Source organism: Sciurus carolinensis, chromosome 4 (assembly GCF_902686445.1).
Source record: "Sciurus carolinensis chromosome 4, mSciCar1.2, whole genome shotgun sequence".
Classification (NCBI taxonomy): domain Eukaryota; kingdom Metazoa; phylum Chordata; class Mammalia; order Rodentia; family Sciuridae; genus Sciurus; species Sciurus carolinensis.
The window spans coordinates 157,508,635-157,528,043 of NC_062216.1; the positions used below are offsets into that span (position 1 = coordinate 157,508,635).

The window sequence follows — 19,409 nt, forward strand, 5'->3', positions numbered from 1 at the left end:
TGAAATGGGAGAGGAATGGGTGACAGGTAGGGCCCAGCCTTGCTACTCAAATTGTGGGTGGTGGACTTGCAACACCTGGAGTCGATTAGAAAGGCAGAATCTGAGCCTGCTTTGACCCCTGGAGTAAGAATCTATAGTTGGATCGGATCTCTAGGTGGCTCCCATGCACACAACAGTTGTGGATGCTCTAGAAGAACTGTTAAAAGTAGAGAGTCTTGAATGTCATAAGGGAGCCCAGTGACTTGGTTCAGTGATTAAACTGATACTCAAGGGCAGTTCATTTATCTGTGAGTTCCTTATGCACAAGAATCTCCTCTCTTCTTGACCATCTTTATAATCCCCTTGCCCTTGGTAAGTTCATAATGGGAGCTCAATGAACTCTCATTGCCTGGATGGTCCTGGGTACTCACTAGTCCGCAGGGCACCATGGACATTGCTGTTAATGAATGATTGTTGTAGAGGCAGCCAATGAATTGGGGGAAATGTGCAAATGGTTTTTAGTGGAAAAGCATTGCAGAAACTGAGAAAAAGGCATGAGTTAGTGTGAAAAGGATGGGAGATCAGTTCCTTTGAGGTAAAAAGGCACCCTACGGTCTTTACTTAGTGGTAACAGTTCGTTTTCCATCCAAGTCAAGAGTTGCTTGGTTTTGCCAGTCCTGGTTTCCCATCTCTCCAGGTTAAGATGAATTCTTTGTTTCAAATGCCCAGGAACTGTTGGAGGGCTCATTTTCTCTTATCCTTTCTGGTCTACCACAATTGATTGATGGTTGATTGACCTTGTATGACCTATAATGCATATAAATTCCATCAAAACCAACAACTATTTCCATTGTAAAGTAGGGTTGGAGAGTCCTACCACCTCTGTCCAGTCCCCAGCTGATTCCTCAGCCCCAAACATGTTCTAACACCATGCAGCACATGGACCTGGAGATAAGACAGATCTGTAGCAAGGTGGCATGTGCAGAAAGACATGGGTATCCTTTACACAGGGGCATCTGAGTAAAAATTATGATAATCATGATGATAACCATGAAGTGATAAAGCACATATGACATTTCCAGTGTCCCCTGCCCCTGTTAACTCATTCATTCCTGACAACCACTCCTAAGAAAGGTTCTGCTGTTATTTCCATTTCAAAGATAAGGAAATTGGGGTGCACCTCACTCATACAGATAGGGAAACATGCATATATGGCTATGTGGCCTTAAGAATAAGACCAATTCATTAGGGAAAACGAAGTAATTATTCATTTCTCTGCCTCTGTTAAAATGAGCAACTAAGAAGGGAAGTACAGGGCACCAGCTCTGAGTCAGGCTGACCCTGGGCAGCTTGGCTTCACCCTTCATGTGCTGTGGGATCTGCAGGGCCTCAGTTTCCATCTGCAAAACAGGGATAATCATAGTCCTAAAATTATAGAGTTAAAGAATTATAAGAATTAGGGACTGGGGATATAGCTCAGTTGGTAGAGTGCTTGTCTTGCATGCACAAGGCCCTGGGTTCAATCCCCAGCACCACAAAAAAAAAAAAAAAAAAAAGAATTATAAGAATTAATATGACATAGGTCCTGCATCTATCTGCTACCAACAAGTTGCTAACTTTTTATTCCTTCACTGGCTATAAAGTAATGAGGATTCTGTGGTTTTAAAAAGGAAAAGTTTACCTTCTTATCAGTCAGGCATACATTTTCCAATTTCCATTTCCTGCAACCATCCTACAAACGTCTTAGCATGGATAGCTTATGTTTCCAAGTTTGGATTATCCGTTAACTGTTAATGACCAATGTTCTGTGGATTTGGAGGAAGTTGAATTAAACCTTTAGATTTTCATTTTGGTTTGAGTTTGGCCTAGTACATAGATCATGGCCCCTACACACATAATAGAAATGAATAGAAATGAAGGATTTATATTCAGTTTCTGTGTCTAAGATGATTCTAATTTATTTGGTTAGACTCCACCGTTGGTCTTACTTGAATTTTAAGCAACCATTTTTGCCCTTACAAAATGGGCCTTTGCAAATAGATTCTATGAAAGCATGGTCAACTTGATAGTTCACATACAACCAACAGAGAAGCCCTCCTAAATTCTTTTTTTTTTTTTTTTTTTAATTTTTTAGTTGTGGGCAGACACAATACCTTTATTTTTTTGTGGTGCTGAGGATCGAACTTAGTGCCTTACACATACTAGGCAAGCACGCTGCCACTGAGCCACAACCCCAGCCCCCTAAATTCTTAATTTACAATGCACTTAATGTGTTTTCAGAAATAAACAATACCAGGGAGATAGAAAAGGAAGGAAACATTTTTGTTTAATTGGGAAGCAAAAGAGACATAAATATGCTGAGACTCCTGAAAAATAATTAGAATCAAGAAATAGTATATTGTGGTGGGGTCCAGAATGTCAAGAGAATAAGGCAGAATGGAATGGAATAATTAGCTCAGAGAGCCTTGAGAGAAGTACCCAAAGACAAAGATTGCCAAAGGAAAGCAATGGGAATAGCTAGTCCTGTGAACGACAGAGCTCTTTCTACCTGCCAGGAGCTGTACTATGCATTTTGCATGGGAATGACACCTTTGGGGTCATTTATTATTATTCACAGATAAAGAAACTGAAGCTAATAGGAATTATGGAATCATCTGATATTATATACCTAATAAAGCCTACAGTCAAGATTCAGACCTGGGTCTGTCTGATTTAGCTGTATGAAGAGAAAAAGCAGAAGGTCTGATGGGGAAATGAAGAAGAACAGCACTTTTTTTCAGGGACAGAAAGGTGAGAAGGTGAACAGAGAAGAGAGTTCTAGAATAGAGGAGTCACAGGGCACTACAGAGGGAGAACAAGGAAGTGCCCACCGACAACGGTGTCAATGCCAACCCGGAGAGAGTACCGACACCAGTAGGTAACAGACCCACTCAAGTAGAAAAACAGGATGAAACAGAGTGGCAGGATAAATAACTTCCGCAGTCATGAAGGGGAAAGAGACCAGGGACAGAGAAAGTTGTCTATAGAAAGAGCAGGATGAGGGCCCAGGGCATTGTGCGACTGTGGCTCAGTCCAGAAGATAATGTGTCAAAGAAACCGGCTTCTCGCTCTCAGTATTCTGATATCTATCCATGTGCTTCAACAACTTGCCCAAAGCCAAGCTGTCAATATTAGATTTCCACTTCTGCACTCAGATCTCTGAAAATAAAGTGCTTGGACGGAGGGTTTCGTCTTTTGGTTGACGATGGCCTTATGATACTTTCCATGATGTGCTGAAGAAGCGAGAGCATATCTGTCCATGCCACCTCAGGGACACTTGTGTTTTTGCTCTGTGAATTACATCACATCCTGCTGCACCATCTTCTGCCAGCCTGTGTGGTTATGTGGTCCCCACCTGCTTGGGTTATATACTCTTTCTCCCTCTTTAGTAAATAATAATATACTTATTTATGGTCATATAAATATTCAAAAACAGTCTTTTTAAACAAATAAACCAACAAATTGCAGTTTGTACCAGGCGTAAAATATTAGTGATGAAAAAAAGACATTGTTGCCACTTGGCAGCTTATATCCTCTACTCTTGTTTCCTGTTACAGAGCAATCCATTCATTTTTCTATGCTCATTTCAGCCAGACAAGACTAAAACTGGGTATTCAGCCTAAACACAGTGATGACTCTGGCCAAACTGCTTGTTGCGGGGTAATATTCTGCCCACTTTAGAGTCACTCGTGAAAAAAGGATGTGAAAAAATCTCAGACACTGACAAAAATAAGCCTCCTAGGGATTCCACAATGAGCCTGTAGTACAAAACCTTTTCTGTCTTTACATTTTACTTAATGATCAAGTGGAAAATTGTTTTAAAAGAAATCACCCTCACTAACTACCTCTTCCTGCCCTGGAGTTGAAGCAGCTGGTTCACTCACTAATTCCCAGTTCTGGGTATCTGCAGGGATTAGGAAGGAGAAATTTCATGCTCTTTGGCCATGGGTATGCCATTAGCTACCCAAAAATCATATATTCTTTAACAGAAGTTTCTTTCACAGGCTTTGTAGCCCGATTGCTCTGTAATAGTGGATAGCCAAAGTCAGGTGTGAAACTGCAAAACCAGAGCTTTGAAAAGTTTGAATACGTGTAGGTAGAAATCTAGTGCACACATGTGTGCTTCCAGAAAGAACTATGAGAAGTTACTGTTTCCCAGTGAACAGTAGCTTCTTTTGTAATAAAACAAAGAGCTACAAAGCCAGAGGACTCTGGTCTCCTCGTCTTTCAGAAAGCGTCTCTCACGCAGGTAGGACAATGTTAGACATACTTTGGTGCCCTTGATCTCTGGCGGAAAGGGGTCTCTTTCTGCACCGACCTCACGTTAGACTCTATGCATGTGCCTGCCCCACTACTGGGACTCATTTCATTCTCAGAGCAACCGTATACATACAAAATGGGTGCCTTGGCCTTTTCTACAGAGTGGGAAATAGGTTTAGTACTGTTATTAAATGCCCCTTCTGTGGCTGCCTGAAAGGACAACCAAGTGGCAAAATACCTGGGTAACCATTTAAAGGTGCTCTTTCCATTGCTCCCCTCTTCCACCTTCTGGAAGTCTCTCTAATACCACTTAGGTCTCCAACTCACACCTCACACTTCATGGGTCTCTCTTTTTTTTTTTTTTTATGAGGGGTATGATGAGACACAGGCTGGTTGGCTTGGTTGGCTGTGTTTTTCTTTTGGGCTCCTGATAAGGTGCAAGTTCACGCCGGCGGGCCATAGGCAGAACTATCAGCCGGGAGTGGGGAGGGGGCGCTCTCCGGGAATCCGTCAGCCTTCAGCTGCAGGGTGCCTGAGACAGCTTCAGGGTGTTTGTGCGGGGGAGGCAACCACAAAATATTCCCTGGGCTGCTGCTTATCGTAAAGGTCAGAACGTCCTCAGAATGAGAACTTCTTCTTGGTCCCTGACACTTGCCCACTTTGGAGGGCTGAGTGCTTCCCTCCCCCCAAGCTGGGCAGGTGCCTGGTGATGGCTCCAGAGGCTGTGGGGGAGCCTTTGTGTGTTTGTGGGTGAGTGATGGTAGCTGCTCCCCCTACCTGGGATGACCGAGGTACTCAGGAATGAGAGGCAGATTGCATGGTGGGCATATCTGGGGCTCTCAAGGGTGCTTCTCCCTCTCCCTAACTGGCCTACGTTCAGTGGTGTTAATGTTTCTTAACAGACGTGAACTAAAGTGGCACTGGATGGCCAGAGGGGATGCTCACCTTTCTGCCTCTCTCCTCTCTTCCCTGCCAGGGTGGGAGCAAGGGTGGCATCATGGGTCTCTTGATGCCACTGGATGATCCTCTGTCAGCACACACAGGTTAGATGGCATCCTGGAGTGGAGAGCATCCTAGGAATACAGGAAGCAGCTTTTCTTTTTTAGAAGTGAGCCTAACACTTCCATTGTTCTTTTTACTCATAGAAAATGAAGTGGCGGCCCCAGCTCCACCACCTGAAGGTGAGTGCAGCCCTGCCTCCATATTCAGGCTGCATAAGCAGAACTCTGTCCCAGCATGATTTGGCTTCCACTGGTGCCAGGAGCTTTAACCTAACTCCTACGGAGACCCTGGACGATGGTGATAAGTTGGTAACAAAAATAACACATTGTGTTTCTATAACCCTTTAACATTAATCTGATTTGAATGATATTTCATATGTGTATTATGGGTGTAATTTATTTATTTATTTTTAGGGGGGATGATTATTTTAAATTCCTTCAAGTAATGCACAAATTATTGCTATGCCCAAATTTAATATTGGTGGAGGTTGAAGGATTTATGGAACTCTTCTCCATAATAGTGAAAAGTCAAGCAAAGCTTACCTTTTTCTTGTGAGAGTGGGGAGTAGATCCAGCTGGACTTGGAAGATCCCGACTTGAACTATTATGACTATAGAGTCACCACTGGGCACCTCCAGAAAGTCCCCAGAGGAGTTTCCAGAAAGGTTTAGGGGACTTTGAGGCTGGACATCAGGACCAATTTATTGAATTCTTAGTATTCCATTGTCCACCAGGTGGCAACAACAACAAAAAAAAGATGAATCAAGAGATCCAGAGAAATCCTTAGCAGATGAACACAATGCCCAGTAACATATAATACATGAAGTCTGTTTTTACACATGTGTGGACCAAAGGAAGAGAACATAATTGGAAGAATGACAATCCAAAGTAGACAGTTAAACCCCCAACACAGCCCTTCAGAATGATTTGTTTACCTGCCTTTGCCTAAGAATCCCCAAGATAGAAGCAACCAAAACCTTGTGCCTTTCCCATGAAAACACCAAAATGCTCTTTCTCATCACTCTTCCCCTCTAAAGAGGATGAGAAACTGGCAATTATTCATTGGGTATTTGCCATGTGCGCAGCCCTAGAGGGTGCTCTAACACTTGAGAAAGATGTGGAGCTGTTTATTAAAGGCTTACTGATAGCTAGGGGCAAACATTCTGCTCCGGATATGTGTGGAACTTCAAATAAGAAACGTTATCCTATATTGTTTGTTTGCAGCCAAGTAAAAAGTGAAATTCAACCCTGAGAACAACTACTACATTACAGTGTTAGCAATGCTGTAAGAAACCTCTAAGGCAGTATGTGATGAAACCCAAGTTACTTGAATTGACAATGTGGTATGAAGTGGGGGAGGGGTGCCCTGCAGACTGGTTCAACCCAGGTGAAAGCGAGAGTTGAATGAGGACTCAGTTTCTGGTCTTTTTGCATGGAAATTTATGAGGGGATTATGAAGCTTTTCCATCCTGGACAGATCGTTTTTTTTCAGAGCACAGTTTGAGAAATCCAGCTACTCACAGAAGCTCCTTTGTCCAGCTAAGAATACTAGATTCACACGCTGAAATTTAAATAGTGTAGAAGAATATTGCTGTGTCCAAATGAATGAAATGGACTCAGAGTCATATGAGTTCAAGCCAGGGTAAGCTCAGATTTACTTTCCAGCAGATCTTGATGTTAAAATTGGTATAGATGTGTGACAAGCTTCTTAGGATCGTCTCCCTTGGCATGTTCTCTTGCACATACAGATTGATTTAGGCCAGCACTGGGGACACAGAGAACCTACTGATCATCACAGATAAACCTTTCCCTTCTGTTCCTTCAGATCAGTTGCTGTCACTAGATCACTATAAATTTTCTCTTATTATGCCACATTTCACATACATTGCACAATATTGACCTCGTGTAGCTAAAAGGTCTCCTCTCAAACATTGTTAAAGTTGTCCTTCATAATTAACTGAAATTTGGATCTGCAATCATCAAGATAGAGAATGCAGGCTTGAAACGGTTATTTTCTTTCATATACCACAAGTCAGATACCATTTGCAGGTGTCTTAAACTAGAATGATTCTAAACAGAGAAAATGCAAACTAGATGATCTTGACTGATCTTGCCACTTCTTTTATATTATGTTTATTGCCACTAAACCTAATCCAGAAGATTCATATGCACACCAAAACATTTTCTTTGAAACTATATATATCATACCTGCATATTTTGTATCTTCCTATAATATTTAGAAGTTCACACAATGGGAACACTTTATATGGTTCAAACTTCTTTAAAAAAGTCAATCCCTTATTGGGATCTAAAATGAAGTAACCCACATATTATACTCAGTTCTACTCCAGCATGTGTGTGTGTTTGTGTGTGTGTGTGTGTGTGTGTGTGTGTGTGTGTTGTACTGGTGATTGAACCCCAGGGTACTTAACAACTTACCTTTATCCCAGTCATTTTTTAATTTTTATTTTGGGACAAGGTCTTGCTAAGTTGCCCAGTCTGGCCTTGAACATGCAATCCTCCTGTCTCAACTTCCTGAGTAGCTGGGATTACAGTTGTGGACCACTACACCTGGCTAACTGAGTGTATTTTAACAAAATGTGTATTGCCTGTTTTAATGAATACTTAAAAAATCACATTTATTAATTGTTTTTATTAAAGCTTAATGTGACTCTAAATCGTAATTCCCAAATTAATAATTCATGTACAGCATAATGAGTATGTAGTACCATTAATGTTGCCATTTATTTCTCCCTTCCAACTCCACTCATCACACAATAAAATGCTTTAAGACACTTTAAAAAATGTGCTTGTACTTTCTATACAGAACCAAATAAAGAGAAGGAGGCAGGAACTGCACCAGCAAAAGGTGAGTTGGAGGGAGGGAAAGTGAGACTGAATTTAACAAAATTAGAAGCAGGTTGTGGTGACCTCATTGATTTTCTCTGCATTGTCTTTCATCAGCGTGGTTTACAATACTTTAGCGTCTAATCTGCAAGATCCAAGATAAATGGTGCTTTGCTACATTTCCATTACACAATTTCTCAAGGAAAACAACAATGATAAAAATATCACAAGCACTTGTTTGAAATGCCAGCAAATTAATTGGCAGCTTCTAAGTTCCAATGTGCATGCTAAAGAAAAGAGATGGTTGCTTTGGGGATTATAGCAATTGGCAAAATTATTTGAAATACTCAAATTTTAAAAAAACGGAATGTCTTCTTGTTATTATATGAACTATTCCAAGTTTCCCTATTAATTTTGAAGGTTAGTACTGCAGTTGGTAACTGAGTATATATTCATGTAGATTTATGTAATGACTTATAGAAATTGACAATACAACCTTGAGCAAACAGCATGTTGCTCCATGTTTCCTACTGAATGGAAAAACTCACTTATTCCTCTAATATTGTTCTATTTTTACATTTTATGAATATAGTCTAGTTTTAGAAAATGAATATTCCTTGTTATGTACTCCTATGACTCCAAGAAATACTAATTCCTTTGTCTCACCATGGGTGAAGTCATTGTTCTTGCTGATCATCTGTCTTAAACTAAAGAGTATTAGTTTCCATAGAGGGATGTTTTCATGGAAGTAGATTTGACAAATTTGTGTCATACGTTTATATCATTGTTTTTTTATGTCAACCCTTTGTTTGTGTAACGAATAATGTAGCTTAAATTTTGGAATAATTAATTATTTCCTGACGGCAATAAGAATAATCTCTTTTTCCTGGACACTGCTCAAAGACTTAAGTATCTCGTAGTTCTTAGTTTGTGGTATTTCATTACCTAATTCTTATGATATTGTTATCTTCTATACATTAGTAAAATATTTTGTTTTCTTTCTTTCAGTACACTGGATCACTTTTCAGCTAACTTGAATTTACACTTTCAAAAATGAACACATAATGTTAGTACTTTCACTTTGTCCTTGACCTTCAGTGGCTCCCATGGATAGTAACATGAATACTAATCCTGGCCACGTGGACCACAGTTTGAAGGTTATTTTCTTATGGAATGCAGACAGTGCAAACCCCTAGAAATCTTTCCATGAGATGGGTTCAAGGAGGTTTGGATATCCTGGCTGAAGTTACTGTAACATTATTCTCAACAAGGCCGATGGAATACACCTCTGCTTCCAAATTTGGAAAGGTGCTTGGGCCAGGCTAGAAGCCTCAACCAACAGAGCAGATGATGTAATCCCAGAGGGCAAGCTGTCAAGGTTTAAACAAAGCCCATGCCTGACCCTTCTTCTGAAAAAGTCACCATATTACATTTGTAGGCTTACATGAGCTTTCTATAAGCTAAAAGCAACCAACCTAACAATAAGAGAAAGCTCTTTTCTTCATAGTGAATTCACTTTGATGAAATGACAAGGGCATCCTGAAACTAGTAGCATTTTCTTACATTTGCAGAAGAAAAGTAAAGCTGTGGCCACACGCAGTCACATGCACAAGTTTATAAATGGCCTTGTGTAGAGAGTTGCCCTATCTACCTGGAAAGCAAATCAATTTAGGATAGAAAGTGACATCTCTAAACAAAAAAGGTAGGTAGACGGAGGGTTATTTTCCCCCTGAATATTAGTCCTCTTCAATTGCCACTCACTTTCATCAAGGATAGAAATGTCAAAGAAAATACTTAAGCAAAAAGTAGACACAGTAATGGTTGCTCATATACATCCTCAGTTCAGAAGGAAGCCCCACATGGACTACATGGGATTGATGGGATACTGCTCCTCTTTTCTCCAGGATTAACGAGAATGTTCTCCCCTGCCCTTTCTCTCTCCTCCTACTCTTAGTTCATCTCCTTTTTTAAAATTAAACTATCCAGCTCAGTTCTCGCTCCTGTGTACAGCTTGCCTCTGACCATTCTGGATCATTTTCGTCTTTCTTTCTTCCTTCTGATTTCTCTTGGACCTATTGCCTTTGTCATCCAATCTCTCTTTTCTCCATGAAGTCATGTACTAATGGCTGACTCCTTTCCCCAACAGGCTGTATGCTTTTTGATGACCAGGCACTGTGTCTTAACCTCTTTGGTTTCCTCAACCCATTCCTTCTGGCATCTGGCACAGAACTGCAAATGACAAATGTCCACTACATATTGGTATAATGAATCAACAGTTGAATTTCCATGTTGGTTTACCTGATGAACAGATCAACAGTGGTAACCTCGATAGGTGTTTATTCAACATGTTTGCTGGAAGGATAAACATTCTCTGAATATTCTTCATCCATGAACAGATGGATGACTTCTGTTGTAAGACCAACTTGCTTAAAGCTACTAAAAATGATCACACCTGGATATTAGTTGATTTTTAGCACATTATTCCTCTAATTAAAGCATATTCAAAGAATAGTTCCAAGGCTAGCACTATCAAGAATATTTTGGATAGTAATGTAATATTAATATCTTTCCTAGATTGACTTAATTGTCTGGGACAGCTTGGAAATGTTTTTAAAAAAAAAATTTTTTTTTTTTGTAGCCATGGAGAGTTGTTTCATTCTGATATATATCTTATAAGGAGTGTTTGTGGTTAGATTTGCCAACAACTTCAAACTTTCTGAGAGTCTCTATCTGAGAAACAGATGATTTGCTTATTTTCCTCTGGAGTCCTCTATCCAGCTATTCTGTTCCCTTAGTACAGACCACTTCATCCTCAGTCCCCAGCAAAGTCTCCTGTAACTGAAGAAATAGAGATGGCAAAAAAGAAATGAGTTTAATCAAACAGCAATATCAGAAAATAAGTGTGAAAATCACATCAAGAGTGTGGTCCCACCAGGAGGCAGTGTCCTCAATTTTAAAATACTGTTATGGCTTAGAATTCTTCTAATTACAGATGGCATATCAATGTGATGCTAAGTATGGATTATTTTCTGTATCTTCAGTGGGAACAAAGACTTGCCTTTTACTTTAGCATTCACTTATTCAGCAAGTACATGCTGACCATCATCTGTGAGCCAGGGACACACGTGGGCACTAGGTCCTGCCCTCCTGGAGTCAACTTGCTTTAAGAGGAAAAACAAGCATCAACAGAGGATGGTGGGTTGCAGTTTTAGAAGCAGACAAGAGTCACAGAGAGCCTTGTGTAGAGAATGGTATGCATGATCCAGCGGGATCCTCCCTTCCTCCCTCCCTCCCTTCCTCCCTCCCTCCCTTTCCTCCCTTCCTCCCTCCCTCCCTTCCTCCCTTTCCTTCCTTCCTTCCTTCCTTCCTTCCTTCCTTCCTTCCTTCCTTCCTTCCTTCCTTCCTCCCTCCCTCCCTCCCTCCCTTTCTTTCCTTCCTTCCTTCCTCCCTCCCTCCCTCTCTCTCTCTTTCTCCTCTCTCTCTCTTTCTTTCTTTTCTATTTTGTTCCCCAACATTAACACCCTTTGTGTGAACACAGGGTAATGTGAGTAGATCTCTTCTGTGCCTTAACAGTGGATCCCATGGAAAGTTCACACTGGTTCTGTACCTGGTCCCAAATGCAGTAAAAGCATTAGAATCGGAGATAACTTTGAAGATGGGGACACATTTCAATAACTAAGTTCTGATATTTTTTAAAAAAAATTTATCTTTATATCTTTTTCTTGAATTTGAATTTTTAATAAATATAAATCTGTTTTTTATTATCTAACTTCTAAGAATAGAATTATTGTTGTGAATTTTAGGTATGCTAACAAAGGTATCTTTTACCAAGGGAAAACTGTAGTTTGCAATGACAAGCATAAGGAAGCTAATCATAGATTCTGTAGACAAAATTGTAAGGAAGAACTAGTAAATCAAACCTTCTCTCCAAAGCTCATACTGTGGCATTGACAGCATATTCCATAAATGAAAGAATAATACAAAATATCTTTATATCTTATTGGCTGCAAGTCTATATATTTTGGTAAACCCAGTTGGGACAATTATTACCTTTTTGTTTTGTTTTGTTTTCTTCCAAAAAAAATAAATCTTTTTGGTAATCACTGCAAAGGAAATAAAAATTATTTTCTTTTCTCAGGCATTCATGTTACCACTTAATCTATCATGAATGAACCCTGTGCATATTAAATATCTCACATAAACTGAGATGAAGAGTCTTCCTTTTGGCTTGAAAGTGATTGGCAGATGACGAAGTGAATCAGCAGAAATTCTAATGTATTTTCTCCTTAATTAGGCAATTTTTTAAATTAAAATAATGAATAAAATTTTTTTTCTTCATTTAGGTCCTGTTACATTTGCAATAACATTATCCAGTTGTTTTTTACTAGCATATTAAAACATTTCTGTGCAATTTACCTTTAGGTGTCAAACAATCAACTACTAAAATGTCTCTGCAATTTCTATGGATTCTAACTTCATTACTTATTAGTAACAAACTTTGTAAAAATTAATATCACTGTACTTTTAAATTCTAAGACATAGCCATTATAAGATGCAACATTGATTTAATAGATATGAGAAAGGAAAAAAACCATGAAATGTACATATTATTGTAAGATAAATCCTGATTTCATAAGCATCAAGCATGAAGTCATGTGCCTTCTCATTAAGAAAATGTAATAAAGTAATCAAATGCCTCAAAACATGATAAATTAACACTGGCCATGCTTTCATACTTTGTTGTTGTTATTTTGGTCATCTACACCAACATTCACTACAACTAATTACCCTGCTTAAGAAATTCATGAATTTGTCTAAATCCAGCAAGATACTGAATGAGCATCTAACTGATGTTTATGAGCCACATATGTTAACTTTACATACTTTTACTGTATCATAAAATCTCAACAATTTTATCAAGTATATATTACTTAAATTTTTTAATTGAACCAGACAATGAAAATCAACCATAGGCAGAAGTTATTTATGCCCAAAAGAATGAAAAGTTACAAGAATATGCACATTCTCTCCCCTCTGGAGCTCCTGCCACCCAGCAGCAAGACTCTCATTGCAGAGAGTCTGGGATGTGAGGTTGAGTTTTCTTCTCCACTCTCCAGGAGTTCTTCCCTGGAAACTTCAGTTGTTTAACAAATCCTCTCCATGGTTTTACAGATGTCATTTTCCCATGATATAAATATGAGTAAAGATCTGCTTTGGTGAATTGCTCCTCTATGTAGCTAGAGGAAATAGCAGGCTGCTCCCTCAGACTGTGGTCTTCATGTCATATTCCAGCAAGTCAAAAATAAATGTCTACATTTTTGTTATCATTGTAGTCACTTTTAAAGAGAGAAAAGGAAATATGGCTTACATATTTTATTTTTGTTTTGTCTTGTTTATTTCTTTGTATCATGCTGTGTCTTTCATATTCTATGTTGTTGAATTACATTTAACCTGAAAGATTTGGATATTCTCTTTCCCTTCCAGGGATAGAACCTTGCTTTTCTCTCACCCAATTCAGCCAAATTTCCACAGGGAACTTTTCAAGAATCTCAGATCAGAATCCCAGCATCCTAACTACTTTTCCCAGTTGAAAAGTATTTCAGGACCAAAGATGTGTTTCACTTATGTATATTTGGAAATCTATGTATGATAAATTAAATATTGCCAACCAAGAAGCCACTGCTATGTGGAGGGTGTGTTGTGTCATCAAAGAATATTTCAAAACCCACTGAAGCACTGCTTTAGTATGTGTTCCTTAATGATCTAAAATAATTAAAATAATTGTGCATGTCCCCAAATAGTTTCTCTCTCTCTCTCTCTCTCTCTTTTTTTTTTTTTTTTTTTTTTTTTTTTTTTTTTTGGTGCTGGGGATTGAACCCAGGGCCTTGTGCATGAGAAGCAAGCACTCTACCACCTGAGTTGTATACCCAGCCCCTAAATAGTCTTAATACTTAGTGAACATTGACAATATCACCCATGAAACTGGGTTAAAAAAACAGGTTGTCTTCCTTCATTTTATTTATTTTTTTGCTATTTATTTATTTATCTTCCTTCATTTTAGTTTTATGGAAACGTGTGAAAACTCTTCTCAATCATTTTGCATCTGAACAATTAACTCAAGTTTTCATCATGCACTGTGCAGAAACAAAACAACCAACCACAAAACCTGCATAGTGTTCACTGGACTCAAAATGGTTCTAGTTCTTAGTTTGCATACAAAAAGGAAGCTCCTTTCCAGAATTTGGTTGAATTTTACATTTTATTTAGCTTAGAGTCTCTTTGAGGTATGTGTGTGTTTTCTGTTAAGCCCGACTGGAACAATTACAGCCTCTTTAGATTTTCCTTCCAGAAAAATAACCATTTTTGATAACCACCATAAGAAAAATAAAAACTTTATAGCAGTGCTGTCCCATTGGGTCACATCCCCAGCCCTGGACTTAGTTGAATGTTAAACTTCATGTTCATTAATTTTTATAGGATTTCAAATCAAGATTCTTTAATATTTCAATAAATAAATGGCTTTGATAGGTGACAAGAAGAGAGTTTTAAATACTCTATTAAATCTATAGTAAGCAATACTAAAATAATACAAGGTATTTTATTTTTATAGAAAATTTTAATTATCTAACAGTCTTTCTGAAATACAGTATTCTCCTGATGCCTCAGGAATACCTATCCTTCCATAAATACATAATTTTATGGAATGTGAATGGATATTCCAGGAGAAAAGAAATAGAATGTAAACTAAGTTTGGAAATGCTAATTAATGTATCATTTCTTCTCTCCAGGTCCATTCCTGGTGTTCATTAGCACACTGGGGGCTTTGAGATGTTCTTCAATAAACATGCACTCCACAAACACACAAACTTTTAATATTAGCTTAGAATTTTCCAAGTTCTTTGACAACTAAAAACTTCGGCTGAAGAATCTCAAATCCTGTGAGCTCCCAGTGAATTCTCTTGGGTCCTGAGGCAGTATCTTTGGGGGGTCTTTATGTACTGTATTAAATTATTTTTGTTAAAAAGTAATAAGAGAAGTCTGGCACAGCGGAGCACACCTGTAATCCCAACAACTCTGGAGACTGAGGTAGGCGAATTGTGAGTTCAAAGTCAGCCTCAGCAATTTACCTAGAACCTAAGCAACTCAGTGAGACCCTGTCTCTAAATAAAATATTTAAAAATGCCTGGGGATGTGGCTCAGTGGTTAAGTGCCCTGGGTTCCATTCCTGGTAACAAAATAAATAAATAAATAAATAAATAAATAAATAAATATGCATGGGTGAATATTAAGACATAATACCAATTGGCCAGTACCAATATAATTTGGGGGGAAATGCTTATAAAGTTCCTAAAATAATTAGTAGTAAATTTAATAAGAAAAACCAATTTACATTAATTAATTATGACTTTTGTTCCTTAAATACAGAAGGGGAATTATGGGGTTTTCTGCCTGGAAATGAGTTCTCAAATAGTACCTATAGGCTTTTATGATGGTGTCCGAATGCATGTGATATGTCAATAATGTCTGCTATAGACTTTAGTTACAAAATAAGAACTCAAAAACCACCTTCAACGTTGATTTCACCAAGGCTTGATTTTTAGCATCTATTTTTTTTCCCTGAACAGTCACTTAAAGCTCTTGCATGAAGTTCCATTTTTTAATCTGTGTTTTCATTTGTGCTACCTTACTCTCTCACCCTTTATTCCCTCTTCTTTTCTTTCATGTTTCTTCTTTTCTTTTTGCCTCAAATACTCAAGTTTAAACTTTCAGGTACCTAGTAGTCTAGGGCTTACTCCACGGTTGAAAATGTTTTGTGTAGTTTCTCCTCTTCTTTTTCAGATTTCTCTTTTCTCAGGTGACTTGGAATGAAGTCCTTTCCTCCTTGACTTTTTACTCCTGTTTCTTGTTTCAGAGGAAGAGGAAGCCTCCCCGCCTAGTGCCTTGCCTCCAGGTTAGGACCATTCCTGACCCTTCCCCACTTCCTAACTTACTAATTGACAGTGAAGGAAAAGCCAAGGTAGGGCGCCTTGCTGAGTTAGTGCACCAAGAGGGGAAACCTGGCTTTCCAGGCAGATCTGTTTGTTTTAGGGGAGAAATTTTAACAGGAGGTTTTCTTGGTAAAATAAAGATGATTAAGATTAGTAGATTTTGAATATAAATTTCAGGGGCAAAAATCTTTGTCTTCCTTTTACATTTATAGATCCTTTACCGTGCTCTTTAAGTTGGGATGTTTTGGATTTTTAAATTTTATTATCGTTTTTAAAGAAGACATATGTGTCCATAGATACTTTTATGGTGAGAGCTCTACTGATGTTCCGTCCAAGTCAAATTCTAGTTTTTTCTTTCCCTGTCACCAGAAGAGACAGGGTGTCAGGGAGCCCCAGAAGGTTGAAGTCAGCCCTTCATGTCCATCCTTCCCTTGACCCCCTTGCATCCTCCAAATCACACTTTCCTTTCAGGTTTGGGTAGTCGGGCCCTGGAGAGAAAAGATTCAGGTGAGCACACGCCCGGAAAAGGCTTCCTGAACCCATCCTAATACACTCACCTTGTTTCTTGATGCTGTCTTGATTCTAATCCTTGTTTTATTCAGTTGGTAGCCTTAATAGCAAATTTCACTATGTTTCCTCTTACAAGAAAACTAATGCATCAAGAAACAGTTTTTCATGAAATATACGCCGACACACATTCAAGAATCTAGCCAGCCACATATACCACCAGTTCATTTGTTTTATCATTTTAAACATTTCATAAATGAATGGAGAGTTTAATCTCCATTCCTGGGATTTCTTTCTTTCTTTCTTTCTTTCTTTTTTTTTTTTTTTTTTTTTTTTTGGTACCAGGGATTGAACCCATAGTTGCTTAACCACTGAGCCACATCCCAGTCCTTTTTTATATTTTATTTAGAGACAAGGTCTCGCTGAGTTGCTAAGTGCCTCACTAATCTACTGAGGATGGCTTTGAACTCTTGATCCTCCTGCCTCAGCCTCCCAAATTGCTAGGATTACAGGTGTGTGCTACTGCACCTGTCTCCATTCCTGGAATTGGCTGAAATTATAAAATTCACATTTGTCTAGAACTTTAAATACAATTGATAGAAACACTTTCAAATGCATCCTGCTGGCTATCATTACAATTTTTAGCAGTTATTTTGTCATTCATTTATTTGATAAATTTGTGATGTGGGCTTAAATATGATCCTAGCATGGGCCCTTTATGAGTCAACCAATCTTCAGGCACCGCACACACAGAAGTGAACGAAACAACGAAAGTATTTGTTCTCGTGTTGTAAGCATGAATGGTCCCTATTCGCTGTCACTATTAACATCATAGACACACAAAACAGAACATTTTTACATTAACTTGGGTTTTCAAAGATGTTTAATCACGTGACTACTTTGTTTAACTTCACTGTGAAAATGATGGGAGTCCTGAAATACCTAGTACTGGGCATGACTGATACGTGAAAACTGAACTAATTAAATGTGCACTTTCTTTTCAAGAAGCATTAACAAGTAGAGTTGGTGACCCCTGCATTTTTTTCCAGTTATTAAAAGACTGAAACTGAACTTCTGTGCTTTCAGCTCAGAGACAGAGGAAGTGTCTACAGTCCTGTCTTCTATCCTCCTTATTGAAATTGACTGCAGATTAAGACCAACCAAGCACCTGAGTGCAAACTGGAAAATGCAAAATAAACTTCATTTCCAGCCTGTCTCTCTTCATGGGAAAACCTCAGTTTTGTTTTGTTTTGTTTCCTTTTCTTTCTTTCTTCTTTCTCCTCCTTGCAGGACAATTCTACATTCTTTCAATTTGTACCTGCAGGTCATGATCCTGTTATTTACTTGTCAAACTATTGCCACATCTATTAAACCCTAATAGAACTGTCTGATGATAAAATCTAGAAGTACCAGGCGGGCCTTGACTATCTCAGCTTTGTCAGCCAGTTTACTCTCAAATTGAACCATCTCTAATCTTTTCCAGTTCTGTTGCACGGATGTGGCCTACTAGTCAGTCACCTGGAAAAACACTGAGCCTGCTGTTTGAATAGTTCCCTACCATTGTGTATTTGTTAGGGGATAGGCAGGATGGGGAAGCAAAGACAGAGTCAACAATTTATTGGAAAAGTTCCACTAATTCCAGGAATTAGAAAATGTTCCTTTGTCTCTGCCATGGAAGGCACATCTACTTAAGAATGGTAATCTGTCCCTCTCTAGGGATGACTGCTGGGAGCACAAAGAAAGATACTATATTTATCTAGGTTTATTAGACAAGGAAAAGAATCAATATTGAGAGAACGGCAAACCCAGGTAAGTCTGCCTAACAAGAACCTGGCCTTGAAATGATCCTTTTTCTCCTTTCCGCCCTCTAGAATGGTCTGTTGGTGAACCACCTGCTGGTGGAGAGGAACAAGACAAGCAGAATGCCAATTCTCAAATGTCCACCCTGTTTGTTGAAAAACCTCAAACGGGAACAGTGAAAGTGGGTGAGTGTCTAGCATTTAATCCCCCTACTCCCTTTTTACTGAGATGCAATTCATCATTTTAAAGTGAAAATTTCAGTAACTGTTAATACATTCACAGTGTTGTACGATCACTCCTTCTATCCAGCCCCAAAACATTTCACCACCCCCAGATCCTGTACCTCATTAAGCAATTACTCCCATTGACCCTCCCCGCAGGCCTTGGCACTAATCTTCTCCCTCTGGATGGGTTTATCTATTCTGAGTATTTCATACAAATGGATTCATACAACAGGGTGACTTTTTGTGTCTGTCTCCTTTCAGAAGAATGTTTTTGAGGGTCATCCATTTTGTAGCATGTATCAGTTCTTCATCCTTTTTTATGGCTGAATGATATTCTATTGTGCATATATACTAAATTCTGCTTTTTATAACCTCAAAAGGTGAGTGATAGTTGTATTTCAATAACCTTTTGCACCTTGGAGTCCATAGTCTGAACCTTGGAGCTAGTTGGCTTGGATTTAAATTCAAATCTGCTTTTTGCTAGTGGGACAGACTATTTAGCCTCTTATGCCTCAGTTTCCTCATCTGTCAATTGGGTAGAATAACAGGCACTACCTGAGAGGTGCTATGGTGTGAAATACCTGAGATAGCATAAAGCTCTGATCCAGTGTCTGCTGGTGCTGTGTCACAACTCATCCCATAAGAAGATTATAAGTCTGCATATGTACTAAATCATAATGCATAATATACCTTAGTCAAACAGATGGTTCAACTTTGGAAATATTCATTCACAAATACTAATTACACTTCCTGTTTCAGGCACT

At 38.7% G+C, this 19,409-nt stretch overlaps 1 protein-coding gene across 5 annotated transcripts in view; it reads left to right on the forward strand.

The window, feature by feature from the left end:
* Mybpc1 (myosin binding protein C1) overlaps positions 1 to 19,409 on the forward strand; it is an 82,720-nt gene that overhangs the window by 11,028 nt on the left and 52,283 nt on the right. For 4 of the 5 annotated variants that reach the window (XM_047551251.1, XM_047551247.1, XM_047551249.1 and 1 more), the window contains exons 2-6: positions 5,424 to 5,459; positions 8,107 to 8,148; positions 16,039 to 16,077; positions 16,586 to 16,621; positions 18,493 to 18,606. In XM_047551251.1, the coding sequence (XP_047407207.1) occupies positions 5,424 to 5,459; positions 8,107 to 8,148; positions 16,039 to 16,077; positions 16,586 to 16,621; positions 18,493 to 18,606 (267 nt within the window). The remainder of the gene's footprint in view (positions 1 to 5,423; positions 5,460 to 8,106; positions 8,149 to 16,038; positions 16,078 to 16,585; positions 16,622 to 18,492; positions 18,607 to 19,409) is intronic. The other variant, XM_047551250.1, reaches the window with a different exon arrangement.